Source organism: Scatophagus argus, chromosome 13 (genome assembly GCF_020382885.2).
Source record: "Scatophagus argus isolate fScaArg1 chromosome 13, fScaArg1.pri, whole genome shotgun sequence".
Taxonomy (NCBI): domain Eukaryota; kingdom Metazoa; phylum Chordata; class Actinopteri; family Scatophagidae; genus Scatophagus; species Scatophagus argus.
The window spans coordinates 2,380,317-2,402,383 of record NC_058505.1 but is presented as its reverse complement, the minus strand read 5'-3'; the positions used below and the strand labels follow the sequence as shown (position 1 = coordinate 2,402,383).

At 44.3% G+C, this 22,067-nt stretch overlaps 1 protein-coding gene across 3 annotated transcripts in view; it reads right to left on the bottom strand.

Annotated features, from left to right (window-relative positions):
- Positions 1 to 12,967: 12,967 nt before the first annotated feature.
- The window catches only part of LOC124069180 (receptor-type tyrosine-protein phosphatase N2-like), a 165,516-nt gene continuing 156,416 nt past the window's right edge, over positions 12,968 to 22,067 (bottom strand). For all 3 annotated transcript variants that reach the window (XM_046408034.1, XM_046408033.1, XM_046408035.1), the window contains exons 22-23: positions 17,972 to 18,045; positions 12,968 to 16,222 (exon numbers count right to left, since the gene is read on the bottom strand). In XM_046408034.1, coding sequence (XP_046263990.1) covers positions 16,151 to 16,222; positions 17,972 to 18,045 — 146 coding nt within the window. In that variant the 3' untranslated portion in view covers positions 12,968 to 16,150. The remainder of the gene's footprint in view (positions 16,223 to 17,971; positions 18,046 to 22,067) is intronic.

Sequence of the window (22,067 nt, the reverse complement as noted above, 5' to 3'; positions counted from 1 at the left end):
TCAAGTTAATATAAAATTCAGCTCATATAAAAGATCCCACTGAACATGGCACCTTTGATACCTGCAAAGTAACTGAGGAGAAATCTCATCGCAGCTTCAGTCTGCCGTGAGAAATGAGGCAATATGTTACCAAACTGTAACGCAATTCATAATTCAAAATCCTGCGTAATTAACTTTCTTCTCCCGAGCCTTAATGTGATACCAAATTAAATAGGTGGAAAGTGAAAGAGAAAGAAAAGCAGGAAAAATATTAATTTAGAGGAGGAGAGAGTAAAAGTCAGAGAGGAGGTAACTTCCTACAGGAAGTCGAAGCATTTAAGGCAGCAAAAGAAGTACTGAGCCAACCGTGTGTAAAGGCTGCCCGTTTTAAATGGCTGCACTCGAAGGAGACTGAAAAACTGCAGCTGCTGAAGAGAAAAGTGAGCCAGGATGAATCATACAAATGGGCCATGAGAAAACAGAGCGTGAGAAAGACTTTGGCACCTCCACACCAGGAGGCGCTTGTCGGACATTAAGGTGGGTTTCAGGTCTGGGATCTCAGGTCTTCCAGAGACCTGGATTAGACTTCACTGACTTACTGCAAGACTGAGTTGAATGTAGAAGCCGGCGTGATGACCTCGGACACGTTGGCCACACAGCCGGAAGAAGCTGGCTGAGATTCTGATGAGATACCACAGCTGAGCAAATCTGGACAAAGAGTTTGGTATTAAGATGGTGATATTCTGTACTTGTGTTATTGTCAACAAAGCCCCAAAGACTTTTATTTTACTGAAAAATATGTATGTATGTGCAGTAAAATAAAATCTGCTGGTGAGTCCCAGCATGTCGTAATAAAGGCCACCGAGCCAAACTTAACAGAACCAAACTACAGAATAAACAAATTAAAAACGAGACAAGCGTCCCGCCTTCGTCCAACACTCAGACTTAGAATGCAAGTCAATACAAAGGAACTGCAGTGACATCTTATGGCCAATTGGGATAAATCAGACAGACAGACAATCATACAGACAGGCAGACAGACAGGACAGGAAGCTGGCGTCTAACACTGTCTGATTTGGAGGCCGGCCAACTAGGGGAAAACTGTCAGACACTGGCAGGAAGCTGCTGATTAATCTGAGCAGTGATGGAGAAAGAAATCCTGAGAGAGCAAGGAGGCAGTGTGTGTGTGTGTGAGTGAGTGTGTGTGTGTGTGTGTGTGTCTGTGTGTGTGAGTGTGTGTGTGAGAGAGAGAGAGAGAGAGAGTGTGGGGGTGAGCAAAACATGACAAGGTGTGACAAAAGGGGAAAAGAGGTAGGGAGGGAAATGTATTGTTATGTTGTAGGTATTCTGTGTTATTTTTATTGAACTGATTTGGCAGGACTCCAGTCTTCATGCCAATAAAACAAACTGAATCAAAACTGAACTCGATAAAGGGAGCGGAGAGAACAGGAGCAAAAGGGGAAATTAAGGATGGAGAAGACAGGAGAGAGAGAAAGAGGGAAGAGGGAAGACATTGATAAAGAAAGAGAGGCGTGACTCAAAAAAAGGGGAGAACGTTTGCAGGGAAGTGGAAAATTGATGCAGAGAAAGTAGGAGATAGGTGCTGTGAAAAGGTGTAAAGGTGCGAGATATGAGAGGGAGGACGAGTGGGAGAGGAAAAGGAGAAGTGAGACAGGAAGTTTGGTGTTCGGCAGACATCCAGCCACCAAGCAACACTTATTTTGACAACACGTCAAAGAAATAAATAAATAAAAAAAAAAGGATTTGCTCTCCTGCTGCCCACGCGCTGGATTTGGGTGGAAAACAGGACGAGTGACAGACAAACCAGCTGAAGATGTTTAAACTATGTGGAAAACTGGCTTCTAACAATTAACCAAGTCCAAGTCATCGTGTCAGGAAGTGGAGATGAGTTTCTGGCCTTCTCAGGCCGGATGGGACATGCAGACACTCCGGTGTGCTGTGTCTCTCCGTCCAGTTGAAGATGAATACATACTGGGTATTTATATTTGACTCAGGTAGTTATTACCCTGACTTTGATGTTGTTATATCAGCCAGCCAGCGGTCAGCGCCTCCATCGCTTTGACGTCGGCTGAAATGAATTGTGACTGTGCCTTTTCTTGTTTTAGGAATCGTCAGATGTGATGTCCTCATCCATCTCCACCTCCAATACAGCACAGGACCTCTTGTATGTATCAAGCAGGCATGTTCTCTCAGATGAATGCGTTTTGCTGGCCATCATCTGACCCAGACAGGCTTTCATTTCGCTGTCATCTGTGTGAGCTCGCTCTCCCCCTCTGAAACTCACATCCGGACACGCAGACTCGCTTCGAAATGGCAGCCGTTGGCGACCCGCAGAGATTTGCAATTCAGATTCAACCCACCTCGGTGAGAGAAAAGGTTGAAATATTAAATATCCAGAAGTCCAAATGTGATCCTGGGTGACTGCGTGTCATGTCAACAGAAAGTTCCATTTAATTACTTCTTTAAAGAGTCGGAGGTGAGTCGCTCACCCTCGTGTTGGCCTGCACCGATGCAGCATCTGGTTTTCTTTATTTGCTCGTGTGCACAGCTGGAGATCACCTGTCGAGGGACTCGGTGCTCTCAGATTGTGTTCACAGTGCTGTCTGCCCACACACACACACACACACACACACACACACACACACACACACACACACACACACACTGTGCTTCAGTACACCAGCCAAACTGCAGTTTCCGTCTGTGTTGTCCAGTCTTAAAGCAAAAGCTTTTAGGTTTTTCAAGACTTCAGATGATGTCACTGAGCCTGAAAATGAACGACGTCCTCGACTTTCATCACACAACACATCAAGTTGGTAAATCACATCACAAAAAAACCTCTGCTTATCCCGGCGATGGGGGAGCCATCGTGACTAAAAGGCAGCCTTCGTCGTCTTCCTCCTCCTCCTCCTCCTCCTCTCCTGGTTTGAAGATTGCCTCGCGGTGAATGAAGAATGAGCTGCGTCAAGCTCACAAAAAGCCAGGTGAGTTAAGCCTCACTCTCCATTCTTCCATTTAAGTCCAGGGAATGAATCTCCAGATAATACTCGCACCTTTGGCCTCGGGAATTGAAAAGCCTCCCGTGTGGCTGCAGGATGCGAGGCCATATTGGATCTGGGAAAAGGGCCCCCGACGCCATTACAGCTCATTTAAAGTTAAAGATGGAGCTTTTTTTTTTTCTCCCCTTCTCTTTTTTTTTTGCCCTGGGGTGTATAGAGTCTCCTCAGAGTGGAGGGCTGATATTAGCTGTAGCCGGCAGAACAATAGAGAGAGAACAGATAGAAGAGCCCTTTAAAGCCATGCAGTACTTCAGTGAGACGGACGGTGAAGTGCAGCAGCTGAATTCGCAGTATTAACTGGTAAGCGTGTCGTTCTGATTGAGTTTTTCACACTCCATGTCACACTGAGATAAAGCTGTGACCACGACAGGAAAACACACCACTGAAGAAAATATTCGCTCCTATTTGCTCCCAGGAATCTGCTCATTTACAAGACAGCAGCACAATTTGAAATGCTGCAAAAATAAATTAAATAACAAACTAGCTCTTTCAAGTGGTATGAAAATCAACTGTTTAAATTTGGTCACTGAAATTTTTTTTAAGGAAAAAAACAAAATCATAAACATTGACTGAAGTTTTAGAGCACGAGTGTAGTTTGCAGAGCGAACAGCACAAATTAGCACAAAACATACGAGCTGTGCTAATATGATCACAGCAACAGCATAACGTGATGTAGTTTACAGTCTGCAGTCCCAAGACGAGTGGAAGTTGGGTTTGAGCCGTGGGGACGGGAGTTTGGGTCCCGCGTGAAAGCAAAGCAACACCATGGATCACTTCCTGAACCCAACCACGGCGTGATGAAGCGTCGGTATGTGACGACAAGATGTTGGTCCGACATTCTAAATACAATGCAAACATCTGTTTGACTGGATTCTGTTAGAGGCAAGTGACCTTTGGGAAACGTTAAATAAACGTTATTTATACTATTGTGAGTATTGGGTGGACAAATTTACCACATCAGCAGAACATCCACAATTCTGAGTGTGTGCTGTTGATGTGTGTCTGTTTGACAATGTGTGTCTTGTTTGGATGGATACGTGTGTGTGTGTGTGTCTGATCAGCTGTGCGACCAGCAAACACACCCACTTCACTCTCTTAACTGCCCCGCTCCTCCTGATTGGCTGCCGTGTGTCAGACGCGCTGCTCCGCCATTGGCTGGCTAACAAGGAGGCGGCAGTTTGTTCCTGTTGCTAGGATCCTGTTGCTAGGTTCCCGGCTGTTGCTAGGACACATGCGATGCATTATGGATGGTTGGATTTCTCATGGAGGAGCGAATCTGAAATGCTGATGACTGGACGCTCACTCGTCACTCTGTCTGTCTGTCGTTTCCTATCACGCTTGCTCACGCTCTGGTTTCATTGTTCTCTCTGTGTCCGTTGTCAAACCATTCTGTCTTTTTATCGCTCACTGCTTCACCATTGTTAAGTATTGCCAGAGCAGGTTGTACAAAGCCCACAAGTTCCGCTGTGATGAAAATCGTCATACTGGATGGCATTTCAGTCAGCGGTCTGCAGCAGCAGCAGCAGCAGCAGCAGCTCGCCTCCCTCTGTTGGATTTCTCCTGCCTCACGTGGTCCAGTTGCTGCTCATCCAGTCTCCTGTCCTCTCCCACCTGGGCGACTGCAACTTCCTCCCTGTGTTATTCTCCCTACCCTCGCCAACTTCTCTGCTCAGTGCGAGGTTCCCTGCTGCATCTCTGGCCTACAGGGCAGAGAAGGGACCTTCATATCTCCAGGCCTCACTCTTTGGGCCTCGTGTTCGCTCATCCCAGTCAAAGATCTTCTCTGTGCGAACTGCAAACAGTGTTTCATCTTGTTTGAAGGACTTGCTGGTTATAAATGGAGGAGGTTGGGGCTGCACTGGGACAAAGTGGGGGAAAAAGTCACAGAAGCATATTGTCAGGTAAGTATGGCGTCGCTGACACAGAAAAAGCAGAACCCCGTTGCAGAGTCTGATGAGGCTGAGGTCTGAGCAAATGTCTTTATTTGACAAAATCAAAACTCAAAAAAAAAAAAACTGAGGCAAAGTTCATGGTGAGGCATGGCGAGGCATGGCAAGACAAAAGCTATCCTGGCATGAAACAAAAGACAATACAACGCTATGACACAGGTGACTGGGAAGACAAGGACTAAATAGACAAGACAACGAGACACAGGTGACACACATTAGGAGGGAGAAAGCAATCAGCAAAACCAAAAGCAAAGCTACATGAAAACGGGACACACAGGGGAAGAGACGCTTTCAAAATGAAACAGGACATGACATAACCCTTGAATATAAAACATGGAAACACATGACAAGACAAACATGAAACATGGCACGTGGACTCAAATCAAAAGACAAAGCATAACAAAAACACCAGGCATGACACATATGTGCTCCAGGCAGGATATTAATGACCAACAAGTCAGTTCAAGACCTGTCCTATCAAAGGATCTGAATGAAGCTGCTATGTGTTTTAAGAATAAAGGCAACAAATGGCCTGACATTGCATTACATGGTACACTTGGATACATTCCTGAAAAGAAATATTTTCACTGCTTGTATCGACGGTAACCTTGTGAAGTTAACTCTGCTGCTGAATTCTTTCCGAGATAAGAACACCGGCCTCAAGTTTCAAGCATATGAAATCATTCCCTTCATGTCGTAGGAGCACAGAGGTGCTGCATCCAAAAGACATGCTGGCCCACTGTGCATCAAAGAGCTGCCTTCCTGTCTGATCAAAGTCCTTTCTATTGGCTTGATGACAAAGCTGCTCTCACCACCACCTCTGCTTTCCGCCGACAGATTTTCCTGTGGAAGCTCAGATTTTACAACACCGACTTAGATCAGATGCTACACTTCCTTGTCATGTGAACAGACACAAGCTCCTACTTGATATTCTTGTGTGGATAAACTTTGGGCCGCAGGGTTTCATTTATATAGTCATGTTGTTGTGGTGCCAAGCTGGCAACAAACTGTCCAAATGTTTAGCAGCTAAGCTAGCCAACTGGCACAGCGAATCACCAGAGACTGCTGTGAAACACTAACCTGAGGCAAAATTTTTTTGGTAGATGAACCTTGTCAAACTATGCCCTACACCCTCTCCGTTTGCTTGTCCTCGTGGAGGGTCCGCCATCCCAAACCAATTATCCTGGAGTGGAAGAGTCGAGTCACTCATCTTTTCCTAAACCTAACCAGGTCATTTTGTGAGGGGAGCTGACAAAGTGACAGCGTCTGAGTTTTGTGCCACAGGGAAACGGGTTTGTGCTTGTTTCACGGTTTCAGTATGTACAACTGGCTGCTGCCAGCGTTTAAAGATTTAACTTCATAATACATACATCACATTAGCAGTACCTTCAACAGGAGAGAGGAACGCTGACGACGCACAGGAGGCAAATTATCTTCTTAAACTTAATTAGTCTCAATCATCTTGCGCTCATTTATCATAGCCTAAAAGTTGTTTTTTTTCATTCTGTGGTGCCAAATCTGCGTACACCTACAGGAGAGATAAACGCTTTCTCGTGTTGAAGTCGTATTCCAAAAATTCTCAATAAAAAGGTCACAGGTGTCCATCGTCCGCGACGCAAGGTGACATTTACAGAGATAGAAGTGTTTGTGCCCCCCCCGCCAGTCACACACACACACACACACACACACACACATACACACACACACACACAGAAACACACACACACACTCAGACACACACACACACACACTCAGACACACACACACACACACACACAGAAACACACACACACACTCAGACACACACACACACACACACACACACCACTCAGATGGTGGAGAAGCCACTCAGTCGCAGTTCTTATCTTTGAAAATTGCTCAAGTCTGCACGTCAAAAATACCTGCTGCTGCTGTCTTTGATTCCCTGAGAAGGCTGGCAGACCCGTGTGTGTGTGTGTGTGTGTGTGTGTGTGTGTGTGCGTGCATGTTTGTGTGTGTCCCATTATAGAGAGACTCATAGGAAGGAAGCGAGCGTGTGTCTGTGCATGATTGCCACAGCGGGGAGTACGTCAGCTAGTGTGTGTACACTTGTGAGAATTAGGATTGTGCAAGGTGCAGGGACTTGTGTGTGTGTGTGTGTGTGTGTGTGTGTGTGTGTGTGTGTGCCAGCTCCATGACAAGCCAACTGTGACAGACTCTAATAGCTCTCAAACACATCCGTCTGAACATGCTGCTGCTCGTGGTGTGTGCGTTTCCTCTGTCTGTTTTATCTCCGGCTCTGTTATCACCTCAAAGTCTTCTCCTTGGTTCCCAGCTCTCTCCTCCACTGCCAGCACCACCAGAGCGAGACAGATAAAGGAGGAAGTTGGCCGACAAATAGCACCGCCAGAAAGTTGTGCTCCGTGGTGAAACTCCGAGCTCAGACCTTGAGCAAACACGGCACACCCGTGTTGCAACAGCAGATTTGAGGCGGTCGATGAGCTGAGGTGGTGGCCAACATCTGTCTTCACACTCACAACCTTAAAGCCGCCCCAGATGTTATCAGGATTATTCCTGTAAGTCGACTTCCAGCTACCACAGTCACCTTGGTCTCATCCTCACTTGCTGCAGCTTAAGCTGACTGTTTTCTGTCCTGGACTGCTTTTCCAGGGTGTAGCCATTAAGCTCTGCAGACAGATGAGATCCCCTTTCTTACTCTCTTCTTATTTTCTTTTCTTTTTACTTCTCATTAAGATAAATATGAATCTACCATCTATGAGCACCTAAAGCAATAATTGGTCAGTTCACAGGAGGTTACGGACCAGACTCCAGGAGGTTACCGGGCATTTTCTGCATATTTTTTGATCCGTGTTGTTCCTAAAACTCATCATTAAACTTGGGAATGCAGATCGCAGACAGGCGGTCCTGAGGACTCCTCTCACAGGGACTGATTAGCACTACCGAACTTGTATCAGTCAGCTCTTTCATAATACACGTCCCAACCTGCGGGAGGTCTGAGTGGAGACCAAACAGAATCCACACCGAGCACCAAAGTTTCACTCGGCATCAGAGTCTTGGCTCTTTTCTTGGATGTGAGTAAAGACTTATTTTTGTTGACGCGGCACCCACCGGACACTGAGGCGGTATGGATGTTTTTACTCACAGGGTTGCTACTTTTAATTCCAGGGTGAAAATCTGAGATCTGCAGAGAGTGAACAAGATAATGCTTGATTAGCTGCATTGATCAAAGGACTGCACCTTACAGCCCCGTGTAGCTCTCAGGCGCTAAAACCCTGCACTCGGTTATTAATCAGAACGTGGGATTTTCCTGCTGCCCACAAACTGAGCTCTGACTCTGGAAGTCGGATAGTTTCTCAAACCTCAGTTCTTAAAGTCAGAAACGCACCCCAGGGACGCTGCACAGGACCAAACGTAAGTCAGGCCAGGAAAAGAATATCTCAGACCCAACCACATCTAAAACGAGAGTCAACACTGAACTCTTTAAGCTAAGCTGGGCTAAACATATCCTGTCAGATCTGCAGTGATGAGCGAGTACACCATTAACTGTACTGTACTGTACTGTTAACTGTTCAACCAGCTAAATTATCTGTTTCAGTTTCCACACCCAAAATGTTTGGGGTTTGACCCTGAAGCAGGTGGTGCTTGAATCAGAGGTGGGTGTGGACACCTCAGAATCGAGCTTTAGATGAACAGTTTTTCAATTCAGCTCAGTATATTTATACAGCGCCAATTCACAACAAAAGTTATCTCATGACACTTTCCAGTTAGAGCAGGTTTAGACCAAACGCTTTAATTAAATGAAGTTTTCATTACAAGAGTAAGAGAACCATCAATGAAACAAGTGTTTCTAATGGACTACATAAAGTGTATTGATACATTTTACTCAGATGATACTGTAAAAAGTGCCTTACATATACAGGGTACTTGTTTCAGCTGAGAACATACTCAACGCTAATCAGTACCATCTCACTCCCAGATAGGAAGCAAATAAGCCGATTGCCAAAAAAGTTAAACTGTATAAAGTGCTGGAACAGAAAAGTAACATAAGCTTTAAATTTCTAAAATATTAAGGTGAAAATAAGCGAATAAAAATAAGCCTCATAGCAGCTACGTGAGGAACTGGCGGCTACTCTGCCCACAAATACAGGCGTCCAGCAGTAAGGATTTTATCATTAGATTTATAACAAAGAAAAGGCCGACAAAAGGCTTTTAACAATTACAGTCCTGTCAAACCAGCACTTTACCTCGTAAGACCTGAAGCCAAAGCATTTTCAGATGTGATCGTCCTTCATGTCCGCCGACACACATCACACCCATCACAGTCCCATCCTCCTCCTAATTCTCCCACGTGCTCATGTCAGTCCGGTCCGGCAGCCGCACATCATTTGTAATTATGCAAAACAGTCTTTTCTCGTCGCATGGAGGAAAGCAATTTTTCTATGCAAATGGTTAAATTCCCCGTGAGGGCCACCATTGGGTGCATGCTCATAAACGTGCTAACGATGAGTGACGGCGGGAGATATTGGGGGCACAGCACGTGTGACACCGATGAAAATCATCAACTAAATGCCAGAAGTGTCCTCACAACGTACGAACCGGGCAGGGGAGATTCGAGCAAGTGGCACGCTGAGAGTCGCAGCCGTGGCCATTAGTAATCCAATGAGGCCGTGATGAGAAAAGATCTGAGAGGCGCTTTAAATTAGAGAAATTATTTTTTTCATTTCATTAATTTCCTTTAAGTCTCTTTGAGATGCAGGTCGAAGCGATAATCGTTCAAATCCTGCGCAGTGGAGACACCTGAACGCTGTATGATCGTAACTGATGTAAATATCACCTGAAATTGGACTCGAGCCGTTTTAACTGCCCTCATTCACCTCTGCATGGTGACGATTTCACACCACACTAAACTGATTGCTCAGTTTAGACACGAGAGCAGGCAGAAACCCAGAGTTCAGGGGTTTTAACTTCAAGGCTGAGCGTATGAATTTCAGAAACTATACGAGAAGAAGACTAAACAAGGTGATGATCTCTGTTTTGTTCACGACCTTTGGAGACCTCATACGTTCAAAGAGTTCTTTTTTCCCTCACTCAACAGGTTGAAAAGAACCAAACTTTGCGTTTTGGTCATGATGACTGTGACCCAACACGATGCTGTCATAAAGACACACATACCTGGACACGGCAGAACTACCCCTCAATGTTGGTTGGGTGGTTTTGTCCAAGTTTGTCAAGGACAGAGCTGCACTGCTGGAACACTGTGGAAGACTGACCGCCAACGGCCTTTCGATCACACTGAATGATCACCCTCTGTTTCATTTAGGTTTAAACTAGAATCAGGGTTGCTGCTTATGATGTTTGAACCCTCCACGTGTGTCCTTCAGACGAGTACAGGAGCCTGCTGGTGCAGGACCCTCCCGGTAGACCCTCAGATAAACCATCAAGCCGACTGTGTTATGAAAATGAGTGTGACTGCCATTCACCCAGACATTTCACAGATGATGAGCCATGTGCACAACTTCTTCTGCTGATCACTCAACAGTCACAGAATATCCAACACATCTGAAGCGCCGTTGTGAAACTGCAGACGTCTCGTTTTGGAACGAACCATCTGTGTGCGCACTGCAATAAGTCTTTCTGATTTCTCCTGGCTGTGAGAATAACAATGGCCCATTAGCATCGGCGACACTCTGACGCAGCAAACAGCTTCACGCTTTCACAAACAGCAGCAGATGATTGTGAAGTGCACACAGACGTGAGTGCTGACTTTCAGAGAACCTCGTTAGCCGTTTCAGTTGCAGAGACGTGGGGACTGATAGCCACAATAACATTATAACTGCATGTTCAGGTATCCTGTTTAGATGTAAAATACAGTGTGAGTAAATAATTCAGATTCATGTCCTCTCAGGCTCTTAAAAAGCACCGCTGGATCAATTCAAATAGTTAGTGAGAGTATAAACATGCACTGACACAATCCTGCAAAAAATATTTTAAAAATACACGTCTGTGTGTGTAACTTGAATCTAAAGCAAGTTCTAGCCAAGGTTAATCAGAGCCGTTAATCAGAACCAAACACTTTCTTTTACGGAACTAATGATTGAAATAGTGAAGCGAGGAGCATCTTGCTTTTCTCTCAGTCTTTGGTGAGAGTTGCACATGTGCAGTATCCATCACACACTCATGACAAAATGGCGGAGGGTTGAGACTTTTATGAGGTAAAACATTTTAATCTCTCGAGCCAGGAGTCTAGTTTGGTGGCATTCGAGGATGCGACCTGCTCACGGAAAGTGATGAAGTTTCCAGCTGTAGACTTCGTAGCTGTTATCACGAGAACCAAATCTAAGGGCCGAAAACTCAACTCAAATCAGCTGCTATGAATGTGAACAATGGAAGCATCGGTCTGTGAGCAGCTTGGGGTGAAAATACAACACTGAGACGCTCTAAATCTACTCATATGAGTCATCAGCAGCTCGCTGAATCGATTTCCCTACTTCCTACTCTTTAAGTCAACACTGCTGTCCAGCAACACCAGCTTATGCATCGAGAGCGTTTTCTCCACAATCAATACAGAGCTGCTGTTTCGCCTGAATGAGCGCTCTAAAAAAGCTGCTCATCCACTCTGCTCCGTCTGAAGAGACGCTGGTTGAATGATAATGCCGAGCTGGTGTCATGCCTCTGTGTGAAAACATGTCATTATGGCCACAGAAAGGCTTTTAAATTGAGGAGCCGACTGTCATCCGTGGGTTTAAAGTAGTGATTAGGATCGCAGATGATCCACCTGTCTGAAATGTTCACGTTTGTAAGTCGAATGTCTGCTGAGTAAAAGACGCATCAGATGACACCATGGGTGGGGCTGCTCATAGCGCTCATGTCACGTACAATTAGCACGAATTCTGCAGCCCTGTGGAACTTTCCAGCTACTTTGTGCTCACACGTTTGATTTTCTAACACGTTTCTCTGTAAGGCAGTTACAGAAGCCCCACCTTTAAAGGCACAGGGTTCAGTACCCAAACCCGCCTCTAACTGGGCCTTATTAGCAGGAACACTTACCTCGTACAAGTTCAAATTTGACAGCAGTATCACAGAAAATTGAAAACTTAACTGTCCCATGCTGTGTTTAAAGCTACGAGTGTTTACCTTTGTCCTATTGGACCAAACCAAACTGTAAACCTGAGACTTCCAGGCAACTTGATCTCATGGGTTGGTAAATCAAGAGCACGCCACACATTCCCTGTGCCATTTCACACGTTTTAAGCTTTTCACAGGTTATTTTATGTTGTTTTTTTCAAAGTTTTAGATGTGCAAGAAAGAACAAAATGAAGTGACTTTCATCGTGTCTCCTTTGTTGTCTTAGTTGTGTGAGTTATGGTTGTATTTTTGGTTAGCTTAAGGCATAAAATACAAAAAAAAAAAACAAAAACAGTTCATATAAGTTTATTTACATCATGTAACATGGAATGTACGTGGCGTAAGTGAAAATCGTGTAAGTTAACGAGAACGCTGGTCTCCTTGCTGAACCCACCCATCACCACACCATCTCCTTATGCTACGCAACCCCACATTTTCGTCTCTAAGATGACACAAGAAGCTTCACGGACGGCTATAAAAAACACATGAAATAACTCAGGAAACTGGCATGTTTCATGTTTGAAGCATTTGTGTTTGGTGGTTCGTCCCCATGAACAACTCGTGTTGCTGAAAGAGAAGAGCAGGTGTTCCCTTAAAACCTTCACTGGATGAACACAGAATAAAGTTGAGATATGGCGAATAACAAGCTACAAACGCCGTCTAACCACTTAACAACCTAACCACACGTATCTGGTTTGAAATGCAGTCGGTTTGTTCAGCGCTCTGTACAGCAGATGTTTCACCGCCCACCCAGATGGTAGAAATGATACAATTACATTGCAAGCATGAGTTTTAGTAACAACAGAAGACAGAAAAAAGAGACAAAACTCACCATTCAGGAATGCATTACAGTAACTGCATCGACAATGAGACTTTATTCACAAGTTGTTTACACCGATAGAACAAAATATCTTTGTTTTTTTTTTTTTGGTTTGTTTTTTTGTTTATGTACAGTGTTAATGCAAGAGACCGGCCATCTACTGATTCTTGATGGAGTGTGTGATAAAAACAACAGCACTGGGGGGGTACGACCAACCGAGCATCCTCACTGTGTAAAAAACACTCATTATAACAAGCTTAGCTTTGACTCACACTGTAGAACAGAGTAGAATCAGAAGGCTTCTGTTCTTTCAATGTAGTTTCACACTTTTATAATGTACACGACAGCATTGTTCCAAACGGCAGAGAAACTACGATCTCATTCTACATGAAACAAACTGTTACAAGGAGTGTTTCTTGCAGCACATTTCAGTTTTGTGATGAAAAATTGAGCTGATTCCAACAGCACGACACCGGCTTGCTGCTGCATTACATCATATTGATACTGCACCATTTTTAACTCTTGAACTATGACATGCTCTGTTTACAGATGATAATCCTTGGCTTTTGCACTTTTAAGGTCCTTGGAGCTTCTCATATAATTCAATTCAGGGTTAAATAAAGTGAGGAGATGAACCAACATTTGCTTGCTTGGCTGAGATCAACTTGAGGCTACAGGAAAGTACAGCACAATAATCTGCTGAATAAATAGCCATGCACTAGTAGCATTGTGTATGCAAATGGTGATCCAAGTAAGATTGGACAAACTAAACTAGAACTTGAAGCTCAAAATGGTGAAATTGATTTTACACAAACTTTGAGCTGGTTTTCCAAAGTCATCCTTAGATAATGTAAGCACAGCTTTCTTCAGCTGAACATGAGCACTCTTCTCTTAGCTTTCAATGTAATCTCAGCCAACAAGAACCAAAATGGGAAATGACACATTAAAAACAGGGATTTTAAAGCGCACTGCTTCAGCCTGATGGTTACTGTTGTCCTGCCAATCCGTCTGGATGATCACATCGTGAAGCACTAGTGATGTTTTGAAGTGAGTTTAGTTCTAAGCACTGCTGACAGTTTATGGATGGACGTCGGGGAGCCATTGGCTTTGATTCATTTCCATACAATATGATAATCAAACAGTTTACGTGCACATATAATCTGAATAGAACTTTTGTTTCAGATACAGTTTACACTCTCCATTGTCTTGTAACAATTACAGACTGATCACTGACAGAAACAAACGGAAATCAACGGCTGCCTGCACTAAAGATAAAACAGTGTTAGTTCAAAAATGCAAAAAAACAGGAACATGATTTGGTTGAAAGCAAAGTAAAGCACAAGTAGTTTGTATTTAACAAGCTCCTTTCATTTACGACCCCATTAGTCAAAAGATGGTTTTGTGAAAACCAGCTGACGTGTGTTTTCAATGCAATACAGCTTCAGCTACTGTACACGTACAAATCATCCTTTAATGCTACATAGAAGAGCTGCTGTTCAGAAGCAAGACTATCCTCTTTTATCCTAAAGGTACTAGTCAGAAACACTCCATTTCATAATGGACTCATTCCAGTGTTCTCTTGTTCAGATTAATTCATGATTAATTATTCAAAGTACACAGCATTACCGCCGTTGAACTGCTTCAAAGACTCTCACAAACTTCAGGACAGAAGATAACTGCACTTCTTCAGTGTGTATCAGAGGGATTTTTCATTAAGCATTTAATCCACAGGTTAATCCGCTGGAATAAGGCCATTTTAAAATGAAGCGCCGCACGCTAGCCTCGTTTCCAGGAGGCTGGACACATTTTCCCGTCCATCTACTGTGTGTTTATTAAGGCAGACATGAGTGTAACTTCACTGACAAGCCACAAGGTTGTCTTTAAGAGATAAAGATTCAGATTGAAGAAACACGATATTGCTTCTACTAGGGGTGATGAAAATTACACATTAAAAAACAACATACCCATGTTACGTCACCTGACATCCAGTAACAGCATCCTTTTTATTTCTCTTAAAATGGGTGGAAAATTGCAGATGTTTCATCATCACTTACTGCTGAGAAAAATATCTGAAATGGCTTGTTTGTCGAGTCTTTTGTACTGATCAACACTGGGCATTGGTGAGTTACACTACAGCGTACTGCATGATAACATATCAGAAAGCATGGCACTAAAAATCAGACACAATATGACTTTGTGATACAGACATGATGATCAACATGGCACACACACTCAAAAGACACCCGTCAGTGGCATCAGCTCAATAAGATGGCAACGTGGCAAACTGAAACATCACGTGAGGAATTTGAATCACATCCAGGGCTTCTACTAAAGTATTTTAGTGATGATAGTGATGATGGATTCACAATCAAAGTCAAAACAAGATTAATGTTTGCTCTAATTAATGTAATTAATGTAAAAAACTCAGAACTTAAAGGGTTGTTCATGAGTCCTGGTAGGGTAACGACCCTTCTCAATGATTAATCTGTTATTTTTTTTCTTTTAATCACTTCATTGTTGAGAAAAATGCCCACTGCTGCTTCCCAGAGTTCAAGCTGATGTTGTGTCACACTGCGAACGCTGTCTGACCAAAGGTCTTAAAAACACACAGCATTGAGTTTAAATGTATTGTGATGCCAAGTGCCAAATCGACACCCAACTGACGCCCCTGACGAGGTCATCCCTCATCTAGAAACATAAACTATCATAAATATACTCTTAATAGAACATAGAGAAACTTTTATAATCAATCTATCAAAACGTGTTTATATGTCACTTTGGAAAACAGGCTGCATGGATCATTACAATAGAAGGGAGGTCTATCTATGTACAGGATCGCTTTCAACAGCTTGATGACAAAATGTTTACTGAGGACGGAAGGAGACGAGGAGATGAGACGAAAGAGGAGAAAGATCGTGAGAGAAGTAAAAGGAGGGCAGTTGGGAAGAGACATTAGGAGAAGACAGGGCAAAAGAGGGATCAAAACAAGGTGAAAGGAATGAATAGCAACTGGACTGAAAGAAGGGGGACTGGAAAAACTGAGACAACAAGGAGGACATGAAACAGGAAGGGCTAAGACAAAAAGACAGAAAGTAGGGAAGAATGAGAGGAGAAGGGATGACCACTGAAATACAGAGGCATAGAGAGGGGGAGGAGGGGGAGGAGGGGGGGGGTCCATCAGAGGGAGGTGCTCCTTCCTACTGTGGAAGAGCTTTCAGGATGGCGTTCACCTCCTCTGCAACGGCCGTCAATGCAAACTCAAACTGGTCCTGCAGGAACACAAAGAAAGAAACAAATGAGAAAGTTAAAAACACACCTGATGACGAGTCACCACTGGAGTCAAACGTAACTCGTCACCCGTCACGTCTCCAACTCACACAGATGTTGGATCTGGATCAGTGCCCCCATGAGGCGCCTTATGGATCATCACTCATGTTTCATAACGTTCACCGCTTTTTATTGTGAAAATGTGTAAATATTCTGATTGTGATTCTTTTGTGAATCTTCTTCAAGTGGAATGAAGGCGAAGCCTCCTCCCAAGGCTCCACATTCATCACACATTCTGCCTTCTACCTTTTCTTCACTGTCAAAAGTGTTTTTATTGGGGTAATTTATCCTGCTCAAATCGAGGGTCAAAGGTCAGAGGGTGTCCTACACTGTACAGACTGTAAAGCCCACTGAGGCAGTTGAGAATGCGTGAAATGTGAAATATTTACAAGTCAGGTTTAGTCTTGTTTAGCAGTCCTACACACACACACACACACACACTTAACCTTTACTTTATTGATTAATAGCCCAAACAACATCTTGCCTCATAAAAATCAGAAACGCCACCCGAGTGCTGAGGCTGGGACTGCTGACGACCAGGGGAATCGATGTGTGAGGAACGCAGAGAGGACGCCGTGACAGCTGCTTGCTCAGGATACATGGTTTAATAAAGCCCCGATCGATAACACACCTTTGCTTTTCTTTCTAATTATGTTCACACATCAGGCCGTAATTGAAGTTTCCACAGCGGCGTGGCGTCTTCCTGCGTACAGTCTGGTGACGAGTGTTTCAGGTAAAGCTTTGACACAGCGCAGACGTGTGATTTACAGCGTGCATCTGTGCAATTAATCCTCACTTTGTTTAGACAGGTTCATAATGTGGAATTTCACATTAAAATGACTTAAAACTGTTACACTTTGAGCGTTAACTAAAAATACTCAGTATTAAAAATAAAACTCCAAAGCTTACTCTTGAAAACTGAGGCAGCCACAGAACTTCTGATGCTGACACCCTGGGATCAGATTTTACCACAGACTATCACCACCCATTTGAATTCTGTACATATTCCTCTGTGATCTGGGCAGACCTGACTATAATACCTGTTCAATTACTTTTCACAAATCGATTGATCGCGCCTGATGCTGAGGGATGAGTCCCCAGAAACTGCAAATCCAGCCTATCTCACCACGGGGACCAAAGAGTGGTAGCCAACCTGAAACTTAAAAAGTTTTAATGGAGGTATGACTGAGTGTTCGTTAGACTGCGCTCTGGCGTGAAGGTTTGATCCCAGCGACTGTCAAAGACTAAATGCCAGATTCAAGAATGAGAAGACGACATTTGTGATTTTGTGGAGACAAACTTTCCTCACGGTGCAAAGCAAACTCAATACTGCAGCTCCACCCCCTGATCTCCACTGCACACACTCTGGCTCCAAATGACATCACCAGAACTCGTATCAGGGGTATTTTGGCTTCATTCCTGACATTCAAGACGTGCCGGCCATCTTTACCTGATGTCACAGGTGTGTGTATTCTGGTAACTGTGGTCAGGTGTGCGTGCGTGTGTTTCTGGGGAGAAGTTTGAAAAATGACTGATGCTTTCGTCTATGATTGATGGGCTTGTGTTAATGAAATGATCTCACACACGGCAGGATGTTGTCTTTATGTGTTAGACTGCTGAAACAGATCGTGTGTTTGCAGTTTTTCAGGTGTAGGAGTGCGTGTGCGTGCGTGCGTGCGTGCGTGTGTTACCTTGGTCTGAACCATTCCCGGCCTCTGATCCCGCAGGTGTTCCAGAGTCGCCGCAATATCAATCTCCTTGGCACCTGTCACACACACACAAACGACAACACACACATATGATCTGGCGTCAGATTGTGTTCAGGGCGCCGGCGGGATAATCCAGCTAACATCTGTCAATCTGGTGTTTTATACCAACTCCCTTTAGAACAGCGAAAGGCGATTACATTCATCCTCTCTGCACAAACAAACACACACACTGACTCTACAAACAGCCTGGTGGTTGTGTTTTGTTGTCGGGATGAAAGAAAAAGATAAAGACGGAAAAGAAAGCTGCTGGAGAGGACTTTGTGAGGGAAATCACGGGCTCACATGTTTGTGGCCTTTTCGAAAAGGAAACCGAGCTGATCGTAAAGCTCCTCGTCGCTCTTTGATAGTAGCCTTTGAGCTCATGAAGGTTGCCCACCAGAGCTCTGTGAGCTCCTGCCAAAATCTGATGTGCGTGTGTGTTTATGTGTGTGTGTGTTGGGCTCTCAGTGTACTTGCCGGTCGGCCTGTCGTCGTGGCAGCCTGGCGGGACGCCCCACAGCTGACGACAGTGCGGCTGCCAGCAATCGGCTGAATGACCTCCGGTCAGATTACCAGACAATGTGACACATTACGAACAGACTCTAATCCTGCATGTGAAGTGTGTGATCGTGTGTATTATCGTTTATTACTTTCAGCTGAGTGAGGATCTGTCCAAGCTGAGTCTCAGGTTTATATTTCATTGATTTCGAGGTGTCAAGTGTCACGAGTCTCAGGTCCACTGGCTTACTGTCAGCCACACAGTTTCTCCATGTATCTGACTGACAGTGCTGATACGTCAGTATTACAGCTGCTTTATGTGTCGGCACATCGAAACAATAAAGTGGACTTCAGTCCAACACATTTAAATTAGACCAGCAGACATTCTTATTGTAAAGGTAAAAATGATTTTTACTCACGTTTCTAACTCACGCTGCATTTGTGTTTTTCTTCATAGTTGTAGTCTGTTTGTAAAGATAAAATTAGCAGTGAAGTTTACTCTTCACACGGCGGACAGGCCAAAAAAATAGCTTTGATATTATACAGTTTCTGTGCAGAAGAGGAACATTTTCTGTTTTAATTTTAGATGACATAAACGTGACCTCAACAAAGCGGCTCTATAAGGAGAGAAAGAACTTAACAAAAAGAAACAAAAAGAAGAAAAATACTTTCAAAAAGCCCGAAACACTGAACACTAATGTGAAGTATTCATGTAGGTGAATTAACAAAGGAAAAAAGGGAGTCTGAAGGTGCTTTTAAAAACGTTGTGAAGGGATACTTTTGTCAGAATAATATATTACATAATTGATATATATATATTTATATTTCTATATATATATATATATATATATTAATGTAGCTTTCCATTAGTGAACAGCATTTCTGTCTAAGACAAATATCTCCTGGCAAGCAAATGAACTCTATCCTGCTTTTAAAAGTCACATTGAGCTTATAATGACCTCCCGTCGCCTCATAATGTCAAAGGAGCATAACTAATAGCTGCAGCTACTCAACCATTAGCTGAACAGGAGCAGAAAGGAGACGAAGTGAAAAGACTGAAGGGGAAGGAAGACATCTCACAGAAACAGAGAAACAGCTGAAGAGAAACGAGAGCGAGAGGTGGGAGCAACAATTAAACTCACGGAGAAGGCGAGAAAGAAAAAAATTAATTTGTTTTCTGTCCTCCTCCTCCTCCTCCTCCTCCTCCATCCAAACTCTGAGGAAACAAAAAACGCAAGAATTCTCTTTACCTTCTTCTTGTTGTGACACATAATAACGCTTCTTGTTCTTGCCTGCGTGCACAGGGAAATGAACGGTGGGAGAACAGCGCATTCACACCATTTTCTTATTCCGTTTCACAGGTTTTGTGAGCTTTTTTTCCCTATTTTACAACACAATAGACCCCCTTCCAGCCAGGGAAGCTGCAACACACTACACACTGCCTCAGTTTTTCTGTTTTTTTTGTTGGGGGGGGGCTTAACAAGCTGAAGGCTATTGTGCAGATTGTGATAAACCTCAAACTGGACGGTAAGAAAAAAAAAACAAAACAAGAATAGCCTTATTGGAGCTTTCCCTCTTTGCAAACGTCTCCCTTGAAGGAGATGGAGGCCTCATTTTGAACTTCCCTCCATGGCAAGACCCTCGCTTTAGGATAGAGGTCGCGAAGTAGGACTGAGGGAAGCTGGGGCGGGGGGCAGAAGAGGAGAGGGAGGAGAGCAGATTAAAAAAAAAGAAAGGCTGGACCCTTGAGGAGCCCCGAAAATCCGAAGCTGAGGGCCGGGCTCACCAGCTGGACTGGGGAGGGAAAGAATCAGAGGGATGCTGAAAAGCACTCGATGGGTTTCGATTCTTAAGATGAAGAGAAGGGTGGCGGGTGGTGTGTGTGTGTGTGTGTGTGTGTGTGTGTGTGTGTGTGTGTGTGTGTGTGTGTGTGTGTGTGCGCGAGGGAAACGAGGGAGCCCTTTGGAAAAGACGAAGGAAAAGCAAAATGTGAGAACCACAGCAATACCTCCTCAACCATGCAACACCACCATAATACCAATTCACAATTCATTCCTCGGGAGAAAGAGACTGGGAGAGAGGAGGAGGGAGGAGGAGGGAGGAGGAGGGAGGGCAAGGGAGGCTGGAGTGATTCTGTGTCTGAGAGGGAGGAAGAGGAGGAGGAGGAGCTGGGAAGTGTCTTTGATCAGGATGGGGGGAGCCTGCAAACCTGAGGGCCTCCAGCTTCTCAGGCCAGACAAAACGGTCGGATGTGCAGGGGGTGGAGAGCTGAGAGCTGAGGTGTAGCCGAGGGAGAACCACACAGCTTCTCCGAGGGGGACATTTTATGAGCCACACTTCCATTCGACATGTTTCAAACTCAAAAAAGACCGGATCAGTTGAGGCCTATCCGGAAATTAAAACGCTTTTTCTCTTTTTGATGATCGGATGTTATTCAGTTTTTAGTTGCTTAATATAAACAGAATCAGTCATCAGTCACCTTATGATTTTTAGCACTTCTGAGCCTTTGAAAAGTGAAAGTGTAGAAATATTATTGTGAGTTAAGTGGGTCATTTTACCGTTAAAAAGCACAAACTATCAAAACGCTGCTTGTCTTCCTGCCTTCACGTCATCAGATTATTACCGGATTACAGGCAGCACTTTAGCGCAGTTTCTGGGCGAGCTGGAGCTACGTTTTCCTACTTTACTATTGGTTAGTTTTAGGCAAATCGTCCTACAGTGTGAAGATGATCAGAGGTTTTACATGTAAATGCTTTAATGAAAGTGCAAACCAACTGTAAAGCACAGTGAGGCAAGCAAAGGAAGAAACCAGCAAAGGAAACACCGTCAACGTCTGGTGTCATCGCTGTCACGTCAGATTCTCAAAACTCCACTTTGGGGATATTTTAACTTGAAGGATTACATGTTCCTGTCAGGGGTTAACGACATTCACTGAACCTCTTCAGAGGCAGCTGGATAAAACATGGAGGGCTGTCGAAACTCACAGCAAAACTTGTCGGGAGTTTAAATTTTAGTTCACTGTGACCGTCTGCCCCTGGCCTTCAGTGGTGTTTTTGAGCTCCCAAACAGCTAACTCATTCTAATAAATACACAAGTCCAAGACAAAACTCCCCGCACAGCGAGTGAAGCAGCTGTGCTTTAAAAGTCAATCAAAACAGCAGGCGGCCATTTTCAGACAGCTGGGTGATGGAGTTGCATCATTCTACCTGTCAGGGCTGCCAGCCAGTGAAGCCGGCTTGTTCAAAAGCAAGTTTTTGTCGCGTATGGTGAAACCATATGAGGCAGCACAGCTCGGCTCAGCTGGGCTCAGTTTGGCTCACAGCAACAAGGTCCAGTGTTTGATGATGATGATGAAGATTCAGTTGGGAGGGCGAAATCATGTTGAGAAACTTTCTTCTAGAGCAGCTTTGGGAGAAGGACTGAGGACACCCGCCCACACCCCATCCTGCATCCATCAGCTCCCACCCAGTCCCGCCCTTTTCTCCCAGGCCTCTTGGTGCTGAGGAGGGGCCCTGGGGCCCCCGGTCACAGTGTGACAGGC